We start from the raw sequence: 23,217 nt of genomic DNA, 5'->3' as shown, positions 1-23,217 counted from the left end.
GGGTGAGAACAGCAGTAAGGACATAAGGAGGTGAAGGACAGTGAAAAGATGGTAGAACTAGTGGCTTGTAGATCCTAGTGTGTTGAAGGATTGTTGGAGTTTTGCTAGAAGAGCAGGTGAGCTATAGTTATACAGATAGGTAGGGATAGTTGGAGACTGAGAGTTTGAGACTGAGATTAGAAAGGGCTTTAGTAATGGTTTGGTCTAGGATATAGTATATATAGGAATAAATAGCTGAGGTAGGGTAGAGAGTAAGATCACTGAAGGAGGAGAAGGCAAAGTAGGTCTGCCTTGAAATTTACCAGTTTAGATTTAGAAGGAAGCTCATCTCTCCTATTTCCTGCTTTTTGAGGAAGGAATACACTATAAATATGGAGAGTGATGATAACTGTTTTCAGAGTTTCTCTTCTTCAATTTATCTTTGACCGAACCTCCAATTAGGGGGTAGGGACCTGCTAGGGAAGGTGGTGTTAGACATTAGCAAACCCAAGGGTCTTTAGTGGCCCATGGCCATAGATGGTCAATGGTCAAGGCTGCCAGAGATCAGAAAGGCAGCTAAGGTCATAAAGAGCCTGGGGGCAGAGACCCAGGCCAGTATCAGAATTGAGGCTCTTGGCTGTCATGTGTAAGAGAGTAAGTCATAGAGGCCCTCATAAGGGACTGAGGGCAGGAAAGTCTATGGATTTGAGCCTAAGTCAGTGGCATCAATAATATAGAACATCTAAAGATCTTCCAAGGAGGGCACAAGATGGGTTGGGGCTTGCTTGTCTCCAGGACCCTTTACTCTACCAGGCACTAGCAGTGTTATATCTTGGGAAGGTCCCTAGAATGACCTATAGAAAGTGGTTCTCTTCCTGGTGGTTGTCTGAAGGGTGATGGGGTGCTGAGTGCAGCAGAGAGCAGGGGAGCTCAGAATGGATGGGTGTGAAAGAGGAAATTGAAGGCTGCAGCTCACTGATTTTTGTCTGTGACAAATCCCTGCCTCATGTGCTGTTTATTCATTTGTCCTGTGATTACCTACAACATGCTATGTGCTGTTCTAAGTTTTAGGCAGGTGAGGGAGAAGATAATGCACAGTGATAAGACAGTCTTTCTCAGAGTGCTTCTTAACCTGCCATGAGTTCAGATGTAGGACCTCTTGGGTTTGCAGGGGCCAGGACACCCATGTAGAGGTGAGAAATGGCAGAAGTACCAAGAGTAGCAGCATCAGTGTTTGCACAGGGCCCGAAATTCTTACTGTAGGACAATCTCCCTGTGTATCTTGACAACAGGACTATGATAGGCGGGGTTTCCATCTATCAGCTTGACCCCTTCCATTTGGCAATTGATCTGATGTCTGGGGAGAGAGAATTCTGCTCCTAAAGCCTCCTAAGGTCTCCAAAGTCAAGAATAATGCTGGACCCCCTGGACCAAAGGAGGTAGTGAGAGTATTCCATATAGGACAAGAGCCCCAGCTAGGCAAGGGAATCCCAACAACAGTCTACATTAATGTATTGCCCACCCTGGAGCAGTGAAGAGAAGTGTGATGAAATCCAGCCACATGGGTTCAAGGGCTTCAGACTTCCCTGGCTGAGGTTGGCATGTCCCTCACACTTCCCTACAGAGAGAAGCAGTTAGATCATGCCCAGGCTCTAGAGGCAGTGAACAGCAGGAGAGGTTGCCCCTCAGCCTGTGACTTAGGTGCTATTCATTGAAAAAAGAGAAAAAGAGAGAGAACTAGGGTTAGGGGAAGATAATAGACTCCTCTTTAAAAATACATGGAACATAGGTGCCGGTGGAGTATTTTGGACAAGATGTTCCAGAAGCAGTTGGATATAAGACTCGAACTCAGGGTAGAGATTCTGAGAGTAAAATGGAGACTCAGCAGCCACCAGCTGGACATAGGCATCCGGATGTTTGGAACTTGGACCCTCCTGAAACAGTCGCATCTTCCAGACTTCCTCGCGGTGCTTCCAGGGACTGTCAGCAGTGGTGGGAGGCAGAGCAGGTGGTGGTCGACAGTGACGCCCTTGTGCCCTCATCCAGGCTGCCTTCCTCAGCCCCCTTCTCTGAAAGTAGAGGGGCTCATCTGAGAGCACAGCTGCTGCTCATTCTATGCTATGTTGTCTCATTTCTGAGCAGAGGGAGGAAAAAAAAAAACGGCTGAACACTTCTTCTGTTCCATTTTCCTTTGGGGCTCAGAAAATAGCATACCTGTATTTGTTTCCTGTTGTTGATGTGACACATTATTCTCTCATGGCTCTGGAAGCCAGAAGTCCAGCATCAGCATCTTTGGGCTGAGACCAAGCTGTGAGCAGGGCTGCACTCCCTCCGGATGCTCTGGGAGGCAGTCCCTACCTTGCCTCTTCCCTCTTCTAGCGGCTGCTGGTGTTCCTTGGCTTGTGGCCACATCACTTCAGACTCTGTCCCTGAGGTCATATTGCCTTTTTTCCTGTTTGTGGTAAAATCTCCCTGTGCCTTTCTCTTCTAAGGACACTTGTGAATGGATTAAGGGCCCTCCTGTAAGATCCAAGGTAATCTCCTCATCTCAAGAGCTTACCTTGATGAAGCTTATAGTCTTATGGGGAAACACCAACAATAAATAACTTTTAAGTAAATTATTTAGTAACTTGTTGTTTAGTCGCTTCAGTTGTGTCCAACTCTTTGTGACCCTATGGACTGTAGCCCACAAGGCTCCTCTGTCCATGACATTCTCCAGGCAAGAATACTGGAGTGGGTTGCCATTTCCTCCTCCAGGAGATCTCCCTGACCCAGGGCTCAAACTCGTGTCTCCTGGATTAACAGGCAGATCCTTTACCGCTGTACCACCTGGGGAGACCTCTCTTATGTGTACCAGTTCATTACAGTTGGAGAATGCAAGCTCTGTGTAACTAGAGATCTGCCTATTTTGTTCAGTGCCATATCCCCCAGTACCTAAAATTGCGCCTAGCATAGCAGGTAGATGCTGAATAAGTATTTATGAAGTGAGATCAGAGATCTGCCTCCCACCAAATCTATAAAACCACCGGCACCTGCTCCACTTCTTCCTCCTTTCCCCTTGATAACCCGGAAGCAGCGTCCACTCAGCCGTGAAGATCACCCTCTCCTCACGTGCAGTGTCTTCCTGTCTCAATCAGAGTAAAAGGTGAGGTCCTTACAACCTCCAGGGCCATCCATGATCCCCCCGCCCCCCGCCATTTCCTCTATTTTCACCGCTCACTACCCTCCCTCTGCTCACTGTACAACAGCCATACTCCTTGCTGCCTTGGGGCTTTTACTGGAGATGTTGCCCCTCTTGGAATATTCCCCTCCAGATATTCATCTGCCTTACTCCCTTACCTCCTCCCAGTCTGTGTTCACATTTCACCTTTCTCATGAAGTGAACCCTGACCATCCTGTTCAGCACTCAACTGCTCCTATAAACCTTGCCATACCTTTTTCCCCCACAGTATTTATCTTGTTCTAAGTTACTAAATGGGGCTTCCTTGGTCACTCAGGGGTAAAGAATCTGCCTGCCAATGCAGAAAATGCAGGTTTGGTCCCCGGGCTGGGAAGATCCCCTGGAGAAGGAAATGGCAACCCACTCCAGTATTCTGCCCTGGAAAATCCCATGGACCTAGGAGCCTGTCAGGCTACAGTCCATGGGGTCGCAGAGTCTGACACAAGTGAATAACTAAGCAAGCACACACACACAAACATGAAAAAATAAGCAAGTGAACAAGATAATTTTAAATGGTACTGAATGTTGATGAAGAAAATACAACAAAGGTGAGTGATAGAGACAGGAGGAGGAAACCCACCCTTAACAGAGGGATTGGAGAAGACCCCTCTGAAGAGGTGACATTTGAACAGAGATCCGAATAAAAATGAAGAGCCAGCCTTGGGACGGTCCACAGGGGTTCCAGAAAGGTCCAGAGGCAGGAAGACGTTTGTTGTATTCAAGGACTGGATGGAAGGCCAATATGTACTGTTTCAGGGTCAGTCGGGAGGAGGACCTGAAATGAAATGAGAGGCAGATGAGGGAGATTCGTCATTGTCTGTGGTTTGGTTTTGATCAGAGGCAGTGGGAAGGTTTTAGGCAGAGGAATGTCCTTATGTGGTTGATGATTTAGGAGTATCCTTCTGGCTAGTCTAGGAATGGAATGGAGGGTCCAGGGTGGAAGCTGGTCACTGACCGCTGGTCATAGGGTGATGATTTGGGTGATTTGGGTGGTAGCAGTGGACACAGAGATTAGTGGGTGAACAGGATTTACTGATGAACAGATAAGAGATAGATAGGAAAAATAAATGAGTCAAGAATGACGCCGTCCAATTGGCAAGATAGACGATTGTTTATAAAATAGGTATTTCTCTTGGGAGAATGTGATGATCTGGGCAAATGGGACTAAAAAAAGCAAAGAATGACTCCTAAGTTTTGCTTGATCAACTGCCTCTGCCTGGCCTCTCCTTTCTCCACATCAAAGCCAGAAATTCCACCCTTCCACCACAGTCCTATCCATCACTTATATCCGCACCACATCTTTGAGTTCTCTACCCTTCCACCACGGTCCTGTCCACCACTGACATCCCCACCACATCTTTGAGTTCTCTACCCTTCCACCACGGTCCTGTCCACCACTGACATCCCCACCACATCTTTGAGTTCTCTACCCTTCCACCACGGTCCTGTCCACCACTGACATCCCCACCACGTCTGTCACACTCCTGTGTGCCTCTAGCTTACCTCGCACAGCAGGGTCCAAACTTGAAACTGATCCAGCCACTTTTTCTGCTTCTGCTTCCTGGTTGCTGAACTGTTAACAGAGACACATGAATACAATGTATCAGTCCCACGGTGGCATCCTGGTGGAGAGAGAGGTCTCCAGACTCTCCCAGTATTCAGCACTGCTCAGTAATCCCATCCCTGGTTGACTTACGGTGACGGCTTCAAACCTCTTCAGTTACCACAGCTCACACCTTCACATCCATAACCCTTAACCTCAGAGATTCCCCAGAGAAACGAGGCTCCCCCAGCTCCCAGCACACCTAGCAGAGAAGCCACCCTCACCTGCTCCCCGGTTTCCCAGGGAAAAGTCAGTTGGCGCTCTGGGTCCCTTCCCTCCTACTCTGATCTGGTCCCCTCGCCTCCCGGGGCCTCTCCGCTGCTGCCCCTGTGTCTCCCGTACCCCATCCCCCGTCTTCTTTGCTGGCTCCTTCCCCCAGTACAAGCAGGCTCAGTTCTTCTTCCCCCGCCTGTTTTACTCGCCAGCTCCCAGTCCGTTTCTGTTCTCTCCTCCACTACCATGTTTCTGTAGAAATGGCCTTCTCGCTCTGAAACGCTCTCACTTCTCTGCCTGCACCACCCGCCGTGGTCTGCTTCCATCCTCTCTCCATCCCCGACAGTGCACTTCCCCAGGGGTCCAGTGACTTTCGTGTATCCCAAAGGCCGTATGATAAAGTATGGATGACATTGTGTCCATCCATGAGGCTCTTGTGAGGAGGAAGGAGGAAATGGGATGATAAGCATACAGCACTTGAGACAGTGTCTAGAATATTGCAAGAGCTCAGTGACTGTAAACTGCTGTTATTACTGTTGTCATCTGTCACACGTTTCACTGTTGCCTCTGTGTGTGTATTTGCGGCTTCATCCATCATCCATGAAGCCAGGACTCTGAGCTGTATTGTCATATTCCCAAGGACTAGCATGGTACCTGGGATAAGCTGGGGCTTAGCAAGTATTGGAGAACTGGAGGGCGGTCACTGGGGCTGGGACTGTGTCCTTGGGCTCTGGGTTATGTGGCCCCTGTAGACAGTCTGGCCATCATCCAAGCTCTGACTGGGGGAGGTGCTCTTGCCTCTTGTGCTTCCCCTCTCGTGGTCCTCTCCTCACCTCCCCATGCTTCCCTCTCCTTACCAGGATGCCGGGCCCCTTCCCTTCCTCCTTGGTCTGTGCTGGGTACAGTCTGTCAGCAGAGTCACGGAGCCCTGTCAACAGCAGTCCAGGCACTGCCCCATTGAGGGCCTCCTTCAGCACAGGCCTCCCTGCCTGTCACACACATCATGCATGTGGCTCCAGCCTGTCTGGATACAGATGTCGTCAGAGTCCCTAAACAGAAGGAGGGGCAGCAGCTGGCAGCATTTCCGAGCAGGAGGGGTTTTCTAGGAAACAGTAGGGACGTCACTGGAAGCCTGGACATCACTTTGGAGCAGGGGGGGTCAAAGTGCCCATGAGGAGCTGCACAAAGCCGCCCTCAGAGCTCCACAGGTGAGCAAACTCGGCCTGTACTGGCCCATGGGGGCCCACACTCTGGAGCCGGTCACCCCAAATTCTTTTCCCTCTTCCAGCCAGTGGTCATTTACTGAGCACCTGCTGTGTCCTGGCCGTGTGCTGGGGAGGGAACAGGCATGTTAGTATGCAGTCAGTGCCAGGAGGGTGCACAGAGAACAGTGGGGACCTGGAGAGGCTCCTTCAGCCCCATGTGGCTCAGGGAAGACCCAGTCTGTGCAGAGGCAAAGACACTGGAGTCGGGCTGAAGAAGGAGCAGAGATCCAATTGAAGGGGAAGAGAATTCCAGGCAGAGGGCGCAGCAGGTGGAAAGGCATGGAGGTGTTAAAGAGCCTGGCAGGTTCTAGAATCTTTAAGTTGTTGGACATGGCTAAAGCTTAGGGAGAAGGAGGAAAGGAGAGGGAGTATCTGAAGCAGGGAGCTTAGCATAAGGAACTCAGATCACAGTCTGGGGCTTTGTAAACCAGACTAAAAAGCTTAAACTTTATCCTCAAGCAGCAGCAGCTGTTGTAGTTGGTAGAAACCTATATCAAACTAATTCAAGCAAAAAGGAAATTGATTCATTTATATAACTGGGATGTTCAGAGCTGAAGTATCTTCAGGCCCACCTGGATTAGGACTCTCATATCTTGGCTCCACTTTCCCTGGGCTTGACTGTTCTGCAGACGGTTCCTCTGTGTAACCACAAAAGATGGCTCTAGCAGTTCTAAGCCCACAGGTGACAAATTTTTTCTTTCTTCAAGGTGCAGATAGTAAGTATTTTCAGCTTTGCAGGCTATGTACTCTCTGCCACAGCTACTCAACTCTGCTGACACAGCATTAAAGCAACCATAGACGTTATTAGGCAAATGAATGAGTGTGGCTGTGTCGGTTTTTTTTTTTTTTTTTTTTTTTTGGTTGTGCTGGGTGTTTGTTGCTGCAGGGGCTTTTCTCTAGTTGCATCAAACAGGAGCTACTCTCTATTTGTGGTGTGCAGGCTTCTCATCACTGTGGCTTTGGCTTCTCATGTTGTGGAGCCCGGGCTCTAGGCACATGGGTTTTAGTATTTTGGCTCATAGTCTCTAGAGCACAGACTCAGTAGTCGTGGCGCGTGGGCTTAGTTGCTCTGAGGCATGTGTATTATCTTCCCCGACCATGGATGAAACCTGGGTCTCCCGCATTGGCAGGCAGATTCTTTACAACTGAACCACCAGAGAAGCCCTGTGAAAGTGAAAATGTTAGTCACTCAGTCGTGTCCTACTCTGCAACCCCATGGACTTGTAGCCCGCCAGGCTCCTCTGTCCATGGAATTCTCTAGGGAAGAACACTGGAGTGGATTGCCCTTCCCTTCTCCAGGGGATCTTCCCAACACAGGGATCGAACCCCGGTCTCTTGAATTAGCAGGCAGATTCTTTACCACTGAGCCACCAGGGAAGCCCTGTGGCTGTGTTTTAATAAAATTTTATTTATACAAACAGGCAGTTGGCCTTTGGGCCATGATTTGCACAAGCCCTGTTCTAGGCTAATGCAGCCTTTACAGCTCACTATCTCAGAGGAAAAGAGAGAAGAGAGAGACTCTTATATCCCTTAGTGTCCAAATATTAAAGCCCAGAGAAGAATTTGATTCATCCTACTTGGGTCAAGTGCCCATTGTCAAGTCAATTACTGTGGTTCCAAGAGGTGAAGTATCTTGAGTGGTCAGTCTATTCCACGTGCCCACCTAAGCAGCAGTGGGGAGTCAGCTCAACAAGGACCATATGGAATAAGAAGTGGGTACTTTACAGAAGAAGGAGGAAGGAACACAGATATCCACTGCAAGGTGCCAACAAGAAAGAGCATGAACTGAGTGCCCAAAGTTACCAGTGATGATCCAGCTTGAAATTGGTCCTGACACCACCTCGGGGCATCAGGCCAACCCCTGCAGTGCTGACGCACGCCCTGTCCTGGCCTTTTCCCTCTGAGCAGAGCCTGCTCCTCAGCTGCCTTGTACCCAGAACACACTTGCCCACTCATCCTTTCCTCATGCTGCGCCTGCCTGGGTGGGACTAGAGGGCAGGTCACTGGGTGGGGGCCAGGCTGAAGCTCCCCTGCCCTTGGGGGGTGCTGCTGCGCTCTGGCGGCCTCAGCAGTCTCTCTCTTGGCCTTGAAGGGAGGGTCGCTTCTGGTTCTCTTCCCTCCTGAGCCTTTGTCTGCACTCCCCTTCTCCTCAAATCAACACTTTCCCCATCATGCTCCACGAGCTCACATATACTTGTCTTTCCAGGCTCAGCATCTCCTTCAAGATTTTTCTAAACCCTAAGTTGGTCTGAGGCTTTTATGTTGTTGTTTAATCACTCACTCATGTCTGACTTTTTTGTGACCCCATGTACTGTAGCGTGCCAGGCTGCTCTGTCCATGGAATTCTTTAGGCAAGAATAATGGAGTAGGTAATCATTCCCTTCTCCAGGGAATTTTCCTGAACCAGGGATGGAAGCCAAGTCTCTTTGCACTACAGGTGGATTCTTTACCGTCTGAGCCACCAGGGAAGCCCCACCCTTCCCTATTCCAAAACACAGAATGTGCAGACTGATTTTCTTATGGTTATTTGTTTGCCTGTGTCTACCATTAGCTCCTGAGGGGAAGGACCAAAGCTAATTTACCGTAGGTCCCCAGCCAGCGCTGAGCACAGGACTTGCCACCAAGCAGGCAAGCAGCCGTTGGACGGGGCTGCCTGCTTCAGCTGCAGCTCATCCTGCGTAGGGTTGGAGGCTGCCGCTTCGTGCTCGTGTTTGGTTGGTTGGTACCTGCTGTTTGTCTTCCCTGCCTCTTCTTTCAGGACATAGATCCACCTGTCTTGCAGATTCATGACACTTTCTCCTCTAACTCCTACTCTTCTCCGGGACCCATTCAGGTAGGTTAGCAGGAGGAGTGACAGCTGAATGGAAGCTGGACAAATTATTGGCAAAGTGCTCATTTGGCTTGCTTGGACATATATCAGAGTCTGACAGTGCAGGGCCATTTATGGTGGGGCTGCCACAGCGAGATCCCAAATGAGATGGGGTAGATTCTAGAGAATGTGTGTCCCTCTGCTTTGCCCACTCCTTCGCTCCCCAGAGCAGGTTCCAGAAAGGAGGATCTCTGGGGTTTGGCTTTTACCTCGTTGGATGACAGTCTCACTCTTTTGGCCTATGGCTGAGTCTGGCAGATTGCTGTGCTGTGGCCCCTGGTGTCAGGACCCACTCCTGGGCTCTGCCTTCCTTTTGTCTCCCAGGCTGCTTGGGCTCTTCATCCTTACTGTGAGAAATGGCCAGAAGGCTGGTCACCCAACCCCGTAGGCACAGATGGAGGGCCGAAGCTGTGTGTTGCCTTAATCCAGCAAGCCCACATCTGGAGGCAGCTTTCTCTGCTGGGTTGGTAGGAACTAGGAGGAAGACCCTGCTCTGGGTCTGCTGGTACCCATAAAGAACCACTTCCCTCCTTGTTAGTGAGACCCAGTTAACTTCCCTGCTGGTCTCTGGGCACAGGCTTGATGTTCCAGGCCTTAGGAAATGGTTTAGGTGGGTGAACCAGGACTGGGGACATTCACTTTCTACACTGCACCTTTGCCACACTTCTGGGCATTAAATGAGCTGGGAGAGTCCTTTGTGTGTGTTGCGGGTAGGGGGCTCCTGGGTTGCCCATCCTGGCTGCCTGACTGACCAATGTGCTGAGTTCATCGTCCTCTCTCAGTTTATAGGTAGGTGGGCAGGGCACTCACATGGGTCCTGGGGTTCCAGCCTCGCTATGAGAGGCACAGGGGGTCAGACCCACCCTTAGCATGTGCCCTCCTAGAGTCCCGAGTCTCCACTCTACTATGCTCTACTGTCCAAGAAGAAAAGACAGATCCCAGTGCAGCTTCCGCCTCCTCATTCCCCTGTTCCTTCTCACGCACTCACACACACCCTCCTGAAACCTGATCTCAAGGCTGCTTCGTGTGCTGGGGTTCTCAGAGCTGGTAGAGCTGGCGGGCTGGGGCCTGTCTGCTGGAGCCTGCCCCACCCTGCCCCACTACCCCCTAGGCTAGGGCAAGCAGGTCAGGCATCCCACAACCCTGCTAGTCTGGCCAGTTATTTTGTATCTCAAGGGCCACCTCCACCCTGGCTGGGCCCCCAGACTGGCACTGGTCTCTGGACAGAAGCCCCGGAACTCTCCTCCAGGTGTAGCATGAGGCTCTGCCCAGACCGCCTGCACAATTAACACACACACACACACACACACACACACACACACACACACATACACCACCTTTACCATCACCCCACCCCATTTCCTGTTCTTTATGGCCCCCGGCTCAGTTTCCAGGCCTCCGCAGGCACTGAGCCACCTCCTGGGGGCTGAACAAAGCACAGTGGAAATCCTAGTGGAAGAGTACAGGTCTGCCTGGGGGAGTGAGGAAGGCTGTCCAGGGAGAGCAGCCTCTGAACCTGAAGATTGAGAAGAGATTTTCCAGGCAAATAGAGAGGGAAGGGGATGAGGTAATACAGAGAATGGTGAGGGGGCTACATTTCAGGCAGAGACTGCATGTGTAAATCCATGAAGAACAGCATGTTCAGGGAGCTGCAAATAGCACAAGGTTGATAGAACACAACTAGTTTCAGAGGAATAAAATCCAGATAACAGTAGATCAAGGAGTGAATAGGAGATGAGGAAGCTGAGACAGAATATCCACCTCTCTTTCTCGAAGTTTTGCCAGGAAAGGATGGAGAGAGATTGGTAGCGTGGGCGCATGGTCAGGAGAGTTTGAGTTAATTTGTTGTTGTCGTTGTTCAGTCACTAAGTTGTGTCTGACTCTTTGTGACCCCCTGGACTGCAGCACACCAGGCCTCCCTGTCCCTCACCATCTCCTGAAGTTTGCCCAAGTTCATGTCTATTGAATCTGTGATGCCATCCAACCATCTCATCCTCTGTTGCCCTCTTCTCCTTCTGCCTTCAGTCTTTCCCAGCATCACGGTCTTTTCCAATGAGTTGGCTCTTCGCATCTGATGACCAAAGTACTGGAGCTTCAGCTTCAGCATCAGTCCTTCCAGTGAATATTCAGGGTTGAGTTCCCTTAGGATTGACTGGTTTGATCTCCTTGCTGTCCAAGGAACTCTCAAGAGTCTCCTCTAGCACCACAATTTGAAAGCAACAATTCTTCAGTGCTCAGCTTTCTTTATAGTCCAACTCTCACATCCATATATGACTACTGAAAAGACCATAGCTTTGACTATACGGACCTTTGTCAGCAAAGTGATGTCTTTGCTTTTTAATACACTAGGTTTTTCATAGCCTTCCTTTGAGGAAGCAAGAATCTTCTAATCTCGTGGCTACAGTCAACCATCTGCAGTGATTTTGGAGCGCAAGAGAAGATAGGTCATTGCTTCTACTCCCCTCCACCCCCTCATTTGCCATGAAGTGATGGGACCAGATGCCAGCTTTTTCCCTCTCTTCCTTCACCCTCATCAAGAGGCTCTTTAGTTTCCCTTCGCTTTCTGCCATTAGAGGTAGTTTTCACATAGGAGAGACCTGAGCTTACTGTATGCTTAGCGGGAAACAGACAGGAGTGGGCTGCATGGTGTGATGGAGAGACCAGCTTTAATGGATCTGAGGTAAGGTAAGAAAGTAAGAAGTGCAAGGAGTTCCTATCTGATAAGCTTGATTTTGTCTCTGAAGTGAGAGAAAAGAAGAGATGTCTGCTTAGCTAAGGCTGAAAAAGGATAGAGTTCATGGAGAGTGAAGAAGATTTGCAATAGCCACAGAGCGAGTGTGAGGGCTCGCCTAAGGCTCAAGTCCATGAACTTGTAGGGGAACAAGTCTGTGTGTGTGTGTGTGTGTGTGTGTTCTAGCAGCACTTTGAGTTTATAAAGGGTAAGAGTGTCTGATTTGATTAATCTTTGATTGGATTTTGCCTTACGAATGAGACAAAAGACAATGGAACAAGAGGGTATAGCATCCTGGCAAGAGAGACTGAAGAGATAAATGGAATTCTAATAAAGAGGGAAATATAACCTGGGAATGAAGAAAGCCTTTTAAACTAAAACTCAAAACCCAGAAGTCATAAGGGAAAAGATTAATAAATTGACTTCATTAAAAGAATCTATTATAAAAAGGAGGGAAAAGGCAAGAAAACACCACAAGCCAAGTGAAAAAATAAATAAACTCAAATTTATTTGCAATTGTATCTCAAATGGCTTATATATATAATATATCAAGAGCTTCAAAAGAGAGAGATAGAAGATTGTTAGCTAATGCTGTGGTGGTCATCATATTGCCATGTATGTGTATGAAATCAACGTTGTACACCTTAAACTTACACAGTGTTATATATCATTTATAGTCAATTATATCTTAATAAAGCTGGGGCAAATAGAAGAAAAAGACCAGTAACCCTTTGAGAAAATGGGCAAGAGATATGAACAAAATTCACAGAAAAGGAATTGCAAATGGCCCTTCCATATATGATGATGTTCAATTCAAAGCATAGTAAAAGGAATACAAATTAAAACCACACTGAGATACTATTTGTCAGACTGGCAAAATTGAAATGTTCAACAGAATACTCTGTTGGGGAGGCTGTGGGGGAAATGATACTGTCATATGTCCTGGTGAAGGGGAGTTTGGCTATGGATCAAAACTGTACATATGCATTTTCCCTTTGATCCAGCAAACCCAACTCCAGGAATCTATTTCAAAGATACACTGGCAAATAAAAAAAAGATGGATGCATGGTTGTTCACTGTTAGGACTGTTAGTGGTACCTACTCTAAGAAAAACGAGAAACAACCCAGGGAACTGACTGAATAATATATATACATAACCACAATGAGGTATCATGAAGTATATAACTCGTATCTACTGCTGTGCATTGATCACCAGAGTATATTGAAAATCAGTGAAAAAAATAAAAAAGTAAAAGTGTATGTGTTACAGTTTACTGAATATAGAAGGGCATAGGAATTCACACACATATGTATTTGCTTATCAAAAAAACAATGAAGGAAAAATAAAAAACGAGTAAAAATGAATACTAAATGGGAATAAAGTAACAGGAGTCAGACACAAATAAAAGTTTGATTTCTCTGAATATATCTTGCTTTGTGAATTTAATTCTGGAATTCTATAGTTTTATGTCATCATAAAACAAAATTAAATTAAAATGAGGGATAAGCAAATTTTAAGACACAAAAAGAAACACATGAACCTAACTATGTATTGTTGATGAAGTGAACTCAGCAGGATTATTTCAAAATAATTTTGCAAAAGCAAAATAGTTTAACTGTACTTCTCTAGTGGGATATACCCTAAGCAAAGAGAACTATAAAGAAACTTTAAATCACTTTTAGTAATGATAGTGTTAGTAATAATACTGGTGGTATTATCCTGAATCTGCCCTCTGCATTTTGTGTATGTATCTATATGTGTAGATATTAACATATAGATATATACACAAACATTACTATGAACAAGGAAATCAGCTTAAGAGAAAAGATATATAAAATCTAATGGTTTCAACATATCTTTTCATTTGTGTATCCCTGTAAATTCTATTAGGGGCATCATTTTTTATTAGGTTACCAGCAGAATGGTTTTTGTTCAATTTACAGAGCAATATTTTCATAATATTATAAGGTGAAAAAAAAGTAGTCTACTGAGCAATCTAAAAAATAATATGGGAAAAGGAAAATCAGTATGGAAATATACCCAAGGTTAATTGTCTCTGTGTTGTAGGATTATGAGTATTTTTACTTGTGCGTGTGTGTGTGTGTGTGTGTGTGCATGCCTATTTGTATCTTTTCCCCAAAATTAACACATATTACAAACAACACCAAAAATATAGGCTTTTTTTTTTTAGTAACAATTAACATAATGAACACCATTGCACTCATCTCACATGCTAGTAAAGTAATTCTCAAAATTCTCCAAGCCAGGCTTCAGCAATATATGAACCGTGAACTTCCAAATGTTCCAGCTGGTTTTAGAAAAGGCAGAGGAACCAGAGATCAAATTGCCAACATCCACTGGATCATGGAAAAAGCAAGAGAGTTCCAGAATACACTATTTCTGCTTTATTGACTATGCCAAAGCCTTTGACTGTGTGGATCACAATAAACTGTGGGAAATTCTGAAAGAGATGGGAATACCAGACCACCTGACCTGCCTCTTGAGAAACCTATATGCAGGACACGAAGCAACAGTTAGAACTGACATGGAACAACAGACTGGTTCCAAATAGGAAAAGGAGTATGTCACGGCTGTATATTGTCACCCTGCTTATTTAACTTCTATGCAGAGTACATCATGAGAAACGCTGGGCTGGAAGAAGCACAAGCTGGAATCAAGATTGCCGGGAGAAATATCAATAACCTCAGATATGCAGATAACACCACCATTATGGCAGAAAGTGAAGAGGAACTGAAAAGCCTCTTGATAAAAGTGAAAGAGGAGAATGAAAAAGTTGGCTTAAAGCTCAACATTCAGAAAACTAAGATCATGGCATCTGGTCCCATCACTTCATGGGAAATAGACGGGGAAACAGTGGAAACAGTATCAGACTTTATTTTTGGGGGCTCCAAAATCACTGCAGATGGTGATTGCAGCCATGAAACTAAAAGACACTTACTCCTTGGAAGGAAAGTTATGACCAACCTAGATAGCATATTCAAAAGCAGAGACATTACTTTGCCAACAAAGGTCCGTCTAGTCAAGGCTATGGTTTTTCCAGTGGTCATGTATGGATGTGAGAGTTGGCCTGTGAGGAAAGCTGAGCACCGAAGAATTGATGCTTTTGAACTATGGTGCTGGAGAAGACTCTTGAGAGTCCCTTGGACTGCAAGGAGATCCAACCAGTCTATCCTAAAGGAGACCAGTCTTGGGTGTTCATTGGAAGGAATGATGCTGAAGCTGCAACTCCAGTACTTTGGACACCTCATCTGAAGAGTTGACTCGTTGGAAAAGACCCTGAGGGATTGGGGGCAGGAGGAGAAGGGGACAACAGAGGATGAGATGGGTGGATGGCATCACCGACTCTATGGACGTGAGTTTGGGTGAACTCTGGGAGTTGGTAATGGACAGGGAGGCCTGGCGTGTTGTGATTCATGGGGTTGCAAAGAGTTGGACACGACTGAGCGACTGAACTGAACTGAACTAAACATAATGAACTTCCTAATCAGCTGGAAAGATGGGGGGAAAGGAGAAGACAAAGAAAATAATGTATTGAGATCATTTGGCTAGATCTTAGGAGATTTTGCTAGCATATAAGACCCAATATCCTAGGAAGCAGATAAAATCCTGTCCATGCCTGACTGAGAAACTGCAAAACTTTTATAAGCTCAAGCCTAACACAGAAGAGCTTGCCCCAGGCTTACCCAGGGACCTTATGGACTCTGGCCAGAATCCTCAGGGCCTCTGGTAAAACATCAAATGTATTGATTCACTTAGACCGTGTGTACCAGGTATGAGAAACATGACTGACTCTTGAACTCAGAAGGGGAGTGAGCTGAGAAGAAAGCCAGTGTGCAGGAATGGCCCTCCCGTGCTGTTACGTGTTGACAGCTTCTTCCTGGCAACAAAGGATGGGGAGGGAGCAGCACTGAAATTTTTCTGCCTCTTTCAAGTTCGCTTCAAAATCTCCAATAACCTTAGACCTCCAAGTGATGACTGCTATGATTCCCCCCGGGCCTGGTGATTGTAACGATGTTAGTGATGATGGGAGCGAGAAATGGATGCTGAGGTTCAAGTTCGCTGGGAGGGGTGAGTTCTAACTTCTGGGCCAGGAGAGCCCCTTCCTCCAGTCTTCAGTTTCTCAGTAGAGTGACTCAGGCTGTTACAGAGACAGCCACCGAGGCCTAGGCCTGTACACCTTCATTCTCAGCCAGGAAGGCCCTGAGCAGAGGTCCACACCCAGGAAGTGACCAGGTGCTGGCCATCTCCAGGGCTGCCTTTTCAAGGTCTCAAAATCAGGGTGCTAGGTTCTAGTGGGGCTGTGTTGTCCAAGCATCTCTGAAAAGCTTGGTTTCTCTTGTTCCTCTCACTCTGCCCTCACTTCCTTCTGCACCCCTCTGATGCCATCCTTACCTCCCAGCCTCCCCCCTGCCCTGCCCACTCCCTGGCTTCCCAAAATGTTCCCAAGTTTCTCTCCCAAGCTCAGCATCACTTCATGCTTCCCCCTCTTCCCCTTTTCCCTCCCATCTTTCCTCCAGACCAAAATTTGCCCTCCCTGTAAGCTCCATGTCCCTCCCCCACCTCCCTGGGAGCTTAGCGTTCCCTTTGTCCTCCTCTCTGCCAGCAGAGTGCTCAGGCGTCTGCTCCTCTGAAGCCTCCCCTCAGCCCTCCTGCCTCTCAGCTGCAGGATACTGCAATTCCTCCCTTCTGTCAAACCTCCAGCTCTGATGGCTATTCACCTGCTTTGCCCTCTCACCATGGAGCCTCCTTCCTCCTCACCCTGGGTGGTCCACCTCCCAGAATTCTCCCAAATTCTGTCTCTCTGCACTGGCTGTATTCGAGGGGATTTTTCTGCTCACTGGACAGCATCTCATCTCTGAGTTCCCAGCTTGCAGGAACAGCGAGGACAGCCGTGCTTGTGGGATGGATGCAGGCGTGGATAACCTGCCAGAGAGCATCCAGCTCAGGGATGTTGATCCCTGCTGAGTGCATCCTGTCTCTCCACTCCGGCAGCTGGCCACATATGGCCTGGCCAGTCCCACTCCTCCAAACCCAGGCTCTGCTGAACAAGGCCTATCAGACCCCACGTAGAAACTACCCAATGAGTAGGCTGGGGTCGCCGGGGGTGCTGGAACATAGAGGCTGGCTTCCAGCAGATCCACAGTCAAGACAGATGCCAGCCAGCCCTGCAGCTAGTGCACTCTGGGACCCTCAACAGCCCTGTTGTATTCCAGGTTCTCGAAGCCAGCACCCATGTTCCTGGATGACTCCTTCCGCAAGTGGGCTAGGATCCGGGAATTTGTGCCGCCTTTTGGGATCAAAGGTCAAGGTATGTTGGGGACCCTGCCCCACTCTATATTAACATCTTGTCTCCCAGGTTACCTCCCTGGGCCTCAGGGCAGGGCTGTACCTTCAGCAGTCTCCCTGCTGGGGACCCCTCCCCCCCCACACAATGCCCTACCTCCCCTCCCTTTTTCCTGTCCTTGCTTGTCTTCTGCTTCTTTAGTGGACTGTTTGCTCAGAGCTTTGCTGGGGCTACGTACACAGTAGTGGAGTAGACAGATGTGTCCTTCCCCTCACAGAGCTCCTGTCTGACGCAGACACTGGTACTTGGGGGGCAGGACAGTAAGGCCTCTGATGAGAGAACATAGTGCCGTGAGACCACCCAAAAGGGGTGCCTGAGACATCCGCACGAGAAGACTAGATATGAGGGGGGACATCCTAGGGGAAATAGAGGCCTGAGACATCCGCACGAGAGGACTAGGTATGAGGGGGGACATCCTAGGGGAAATAGAGGCCTGAGACATCCGCACAAGAGGACTAGGTATGAGGGGGGACATCCCAGGGGAAATAGAGGCCGTGCCCCATGACTGCCCCCAGACCCCTCCGTCAACCCCTCCTGATGTTCTTCACCTTATGTAGCCTCTCCTCCAGTCCTTCCTTATCCTGTCCAAGGCTAACCTTTCCCTCCGATACTCTCAGAACTGTCCCCTTCCATTGCCTCACCGTGCAACTCCTGACAAAAGACTTTCACGTCACTGAGAGTTTAACAGTTCTGTTTCTGTGACAGATTTTCTGCCCCCATTTCAGGGCATGGTGGATTTTTGGCTTTACATCATACATAAAAGGATCAGATCCCAGTTCTACCTCTCTACTAGCTGTGACCATGGACAAGTTGCTCACATGTGTTTTCATCAGTTACATGGAGAGAATAAGACTGCCATATCAGGTTGTGGTCAGAATTAAATGAGATGACTGTTGAAGGGTGATATTGTTTAGCTAGCAGACTCCAGAATGCCCAAACCCTCTACTCAGCCAGCCCACCCCTCCCTGAAAAGAAGACAGTGGCCAGCAAAAGGATAGTCTTGGACTGGAGCCTTGACCTTCAAAACCTCCAAGGTTGGGTTCAACCCCATGAACTCCTTTTTCATGGGTGCAGGGAGCCAAGCAACCTAACTTTTCTCGTAAACCCTCACTCGAGATTCTGATCCTACTAAGCGATGAAGGGCAGGAAAGGCCAATACAGAGCCCATCATCCAGCAAGAAAATCACCGCATAGTTTATGACCATTCTGCTAAGCTTCCCCTCCTAGAAAACAAAAACCCCGTCCATAGCCTTGGCCTTGGTCAGTTAGCAGCAGTATGCTTTTCCTTACAGGTAGGAAAAGGAGGTGATCTGTGACCTTCCCCAAAGCCCACTGTAAAGTGTGTCTGAAGTCACTTGGTGTAGAACGTTCCTTAAAGGAATGTCACCCTGACCCTCTCTCATTCAACTCCTGGAAAGATTGCCGGTGCCAGTTGTCTCCTCTTCCTCACCATTTACTCCTGAAGAATGTCCCCCACCACCACCACCACTTCAGTGATGCTCAGTGCCCCCTCTGAGAGCCCAAGGATACTTTTCAGTCCTTAACTTGACCTCTTGGCTGCATCTGACAGTATTTTCCACTCCATCTTTTAAAAAATTATAAGGTTAGAGGGTAGGACAAATTGAGAGAGTAGCGTGGAAACATATGCATCACCACATGTAAAATAGACAGTCAGTGGGAATTTGCTGTGTGTCAGCAGGGAGCTCAGTCTGATGCTCTGGCAACCTAGAAGGGTGGGATGAAGTGGGAGGGAGGAGGGGGGTTCAGCAGGAAATGGACGTATGTATGCCTCTGGCTGATTCATGGTGATGCATGGCAGAAACCAACACAATATTGTGAAGCAATTATCCTCCAATTAAAATTAATAAATTTTTTTAAAAAAGGAAAAAAAATTAAAAGATTGTTGTGTTTAATTTTGGAGGCATCCTTTCTTTACATGAAGTATTTCAGGCTTATAAGAAAGCATAAAGACTGATATAATGAGCACCCACATACTCTCTACTCAGTTCAGAAATAACACATGAGATACAGTTCAAGTTCCGTGTAGCCTTTCCTCCTCCATCCCCTGCCTTTGCCAGGAGACCAGTATCCTGGTTTTGATGTTATGGCTCCATGCCTGATTATATATTTCTACAGCCTATTTATATATCCATTAAAAATATGTCATGGTTTTTGCATGTTTTTGAACTTTATCAACAGTATTGCATATGTGTATCTGTCTTTCAAATTGATTTTTTTGCTTATACTCTTCAGATTTATCTGTATTGGTACAGGTTACTCTAGGTCATTGATTTTGTAACTACTGTAGAGTATCCCATATACCACATTTAATCTATTTTCCTTTTGCGAACTTTTAGGTTGCCTCCAACATTTTGCTATTACAAACAGTTCTGCAATGAATGTTCTTGTACATGTTTCCTTAAACAAATGTGTGACTTTTCTGATGCTGTCTACCTAGGGGTAGAGTTGCAAGATGTATCCCACTGTGGTTGTACCAGCTTACTTATCTTTAGGTCTTTATGTACTTTATCTTTTTATCTTCCTAATAATTCTGCACTGCAGGAGTTACCATCTTCATTTGAAAGACGAGGAAACTAGAGCCCCAAGACAGCTAAGTGATTTATCTAAGGTCAAAGAACTCATAAGCAACAGAGCCAGGATTTGAGTCCAAGGCTGATAGCATCATCTGTTACACTGTAATGCGACTGTTATACCAAAGTTTGAAAGGAGAGCAGTCATCATTGCCAGAGCCAGAGAGAGGCCAAGAAGAAGGAGGCCTGAATATGGTCATATGATCTGAGAGCAGAGATGTCACAGAGCCCTTGCTATGGGTAGCCTGAGTGGAGAGCAGGTGGGCAGATGCCAGGTCACAGGGCTTGAAGATGTAAGGTGGTAGAGACAGCCTGGCAAGAACAGGATTAGGGATCGGCAGTGTTAGAGGGAGGAAGTGAGGGGAAGGTGGGCTCAGAAAATGAGGCCAAGTGGCCTGAGCTGGGGGCCTGGCTGGGACCACTTGAGCTCTGCACCACTGGTGTCTGCTTGGTGGGGACACAGAGTCATCGCGTGGTCTCTGTCTTTAACCAGCACTCCCATTCTTGGGGAGACTGATGCCCCAGCTCCCAGGCCAGGCCCACACCTGAGGGTGCATGTCCCTGGGGCCTGACTGCAGAGTTTCCAAAAGCCAGCTGAGACTGCCAAGGAAGGGCCAGGGAAGCCTGAGGAAGGAGCTGCATGCGGGTGCCGTCAGGCTTCAGACAGAGGCGTGTGCACACGCCCGTTCTCCCGCCCGCATCTCCTTTCTCAAGGGGAAAGTTAGGCCAGTGGCCCAGCCTTGTGTGCGGAGCTCCCTTCTGCATCTTAGCCCCAGGACCACGTACCTTCAGCTCATCAGGAAACATCTCCTGGGAACCCTTAAGTGACCTCTAACAGTTGCCTCCCTCCCCTTCCACAGACAATCTGATCAAAGCCATCTTGTCTGTCACCAAAGAATACCGCCTGACCCCCGCCTTGGACAGGTAAGCCATTCCCCAGCTTCCTGCCCCTCAGCTGCCTGGCACTTGCAGAGGTACCGAGGCCCAGCTGGCCTTTCCCTTGTCCTGGGCAGATTCTGCAGCACACCCACACATCCACACACACACTGGGGCGGATAAACAGGTAAGCAGGGCCACTGCACTGAGCTAGCCACCCCGTTGAGCTATAAGCACTTGGCAAGACATGTCAGTCCTCAGGCAGCAGAGGTCTGAGAGTCAGAATGGAATGTACTGGGTGGGATCAACGTAGCAGTGGGACTGAGGGGCTGGGTGGTGGGGCGGCTGAGAGGGCTTAAATCCAGGAGGTAGTGACAGCTCAGAAGCCAATAGACCCTGGATGGATGAAGCCCCAGGGTGAGAGGTGGGAGAAGCAACATGAGTAGGGCTCTCAGGTGGCTGCTGGGTGCATGGGGGCTTCTGAGTTAGAAAGGAGTGCAGCCTTAAGTCCTGGCGCCCCCAGGCTCATTCCTCTGTCCTTGCTTCCCTAGCATACCCCTCAAGCTCAGCCCACTTTTCCCTCTCCCTGGAAAGCTGCCCCCAAACCCACTAACCCTTGGGGAGTCTTAAACCCAGAATGCCATCTTACCAGAGCCTCCTTCCTCACCACGCCAGAGTCAGTGCCCAAGCACCTTTCACGCCCACATTTCCCTGGAGAAGAGTCAGGGGGATCTGGGAGCCCAAGTTGCCCAGCTCTCCGCAGTGTGATTCCAGCCTCTCACAAATGCTGCTAGAGGCTCACTGGTCTTCCTCGTCCATCCCAGCCTGTGTCTGGCCAAGGGCATGGGGTCAGGGGCCAAAGCAGCAGGGGGAGAGGAGACCTGGTGGCCAGCTCTCCAGAGGTCTCCACCTCTGTCCCCTCAGCCTCAGCTGCCGTCGCTGCATCATCGTGGGCAACGGAGGTGTCCTGGCCAACAAGTCTCTGGGGTCGCGGATTGATGACTATGACATTGTGGTTAGGTGAGCTCCTCAAAGCAGTGCCTCAGGTACCCTCGTGTCCTGGCCCAACCCCCTGATCCCTGAGCCCATTAAAGACTGTCTGTCTATCTGGGCCATTGGACTGGAGGTCAGTAGAAGCCTCAAGGAGAACCCAGGTTGGAGGGCTTTGGGACAGAAAGCTAGAAGGCTCCACGTGGCCTGGGCTCCCCATCCTCTGCCCCTGGGGTCTTCTGGGGTCATGGTGTCTCCCCAAACACAGGCCTGCAGAGTGCACGCAGGGAGCCCAGGACAGGCTCTGTCTGACTGCGCCTGCTCTCTATAGACTGAACTCAGCACCAGTGAAAGGCTTTGAGAAGGACGTGGGCAGCAAAACCACACTGCGCATCACCTACCCCGAGGGCGCCATGCAGCGGCCTGAGCAGTACGAACGAGATTCCCTCTTTGTCCTTGCTGGCTTCAAGTGGCAGGATTTCAAGTGGTTGAAATACATCGTCTACAAGGAAAGAGTGGTGAGCTCCCTGCGCCCCGGCTCCTCCCCTTCTAGCTCCGGCCCTGCCCAGCTTCCACGTCAGCCCCTTCCCCTGACCTGGGCAAAGAACAGTAGGAACCTTTCAAGAGAAGCTGTAAGGACCAGATGCAGTCAAGGGGCAGAGGGGCCAGGAGATGCCAGGGTCGCGGCCCAGACTCCTGGAGCTGATGTGCCTGCCGTCTGCTGCCTGCCAGCAGAGACTCAGGCTCTGGTTCTTCCTTGGCCTTCTCTAAGCCAGACCCCAGGTGCCGCCTCAGCAGCCCTTGTGGGCCCTCCCCTGGCGTTCACTGAGAGCTCTCACCTGGCTAGCCCCGGCCTTACTGCTGATCTCCACAACTCCCTGTCTTAACTTTGTACTTGTCCCACCTCCCTCCCCCCCAGTTCCTCCCCCAATCTGTGAGGTCTCTCTAACTCTGGTCATGTGGGGCTCCCCCCACCCCGCCCCGTTCCCAGCCAGGTGACCCTGTGATCATTGCACAGGGACAGAAGACCCCTCACCTCGAGGGCACCAGTTCCCAAACTCTAAATCCCGGCCTCTCTCCGTGTTGTGCTTTTACCACTGACTTGTGGCTGGGTCCCGACCTGCCACTGAGTCTGTCTCCACTCTGGGAATGGTCAGGTTCTGTACTCACTGTTCTTGGCAGACAAGGATCTGGGCCCCTTTCTTTAGAGAGCTTCTATGGCCAAGTAGGGTCAGACTGCTCCTCTGTGGACCACCCACTGAGTCCCCTCCTGAGCCCTCTGTCTCTCAGCTCTGGGCCAACTTGTCCAGACTCATTTCCACCTCTCCCCTCAACCAGCTGTCACCAGCCAACCCAGGAGAAGGGCACTGCAGAGTTCAGGCCATTCATCTTCCAATACCCAAGCCTCTTAGCATAGGAGAATGATGACAGAAGCCCTCTGCCCACAATACGAAGCTAGCTGTTCTTTCTGGAGGTTCAGAGGAGAGCTGGGGGGCAGCTGGAACAGTTTCTCC

General features: G+C 48.9%; 1 protein-coding gene and 1 long non-coding RNA gene across 10 annotated transcripts in view; one reads left to right on the top strand and one right to left on the bottom strand.

Annotated features, from left to right (window-relative positions):
* ST3GAL3 (ST3 beta-galactoside alpha-2,3-sialyltransferase 3) overlaps positions 1–23,217 on the top strand; it is a 214,245-nt gene that overhangs the window by 170,468 nt on the left and 20,560 nt on the right. For 8 of the 9 annotated variants that reach the window (XM_055586140.1, XM_055586131.1, XM_055586138.1 and 5 more), the window contains 4 exons: positions 17,116–17,210; positions 20,698–20,761; positions 21,638–21,733; positions 22,035–22,221. In XM_055586140.1, coding sequence (XP_055442115.1) covers positions 17,116–17,210; positions 20,698–20,761; positions 21,638–21,733; positions 22,035–22,221 — 442 coding nt within the window. The remainder of the gene's footprint in view (positions 1–17,115; positions 17,211–20,697; positions 20,762–21,637; positions 21,734–22,034; positions 22,222–23,217) is intronic. The other variant, XM_055586136.1, reaches the window with a different exon arrangement.
* On the bottom strand, positions 7,306–22,438 carry LOC129655567 (uncharacterized). Its single transcript, XR_008716047.1, has 3 exons — positions 22,299–22,438; positions 22,105–22,205; positions 7,306–7,444 (listed from the first exon to the last, which is right to left on the bottom strand). It is a non-coding gene; the product is annotated as an uncharacterized LOC129655567 (long non-coding RNA).

This window comes from Bubalus kerabau, chromosome 6, assembly GCF_029407905.1.
Source record: "Bubalus kerabau isolate K-KA32 ecotype Philippines breed swamp buffalo chromosome 6, PCC_UOA_SB_1v2, whole genome shotgun sequence".
Lineage (NCBI taxonomy): Eukaryota > Metazoa > Chordata > Mammalia > Artiodactyla > Bovidae > Bubalus > Bubalus kerabau.
Note: the sequence above shows the minus strand (reverse complement) of the source record. Positions and strands in the feature narration are given on the sequence as shown.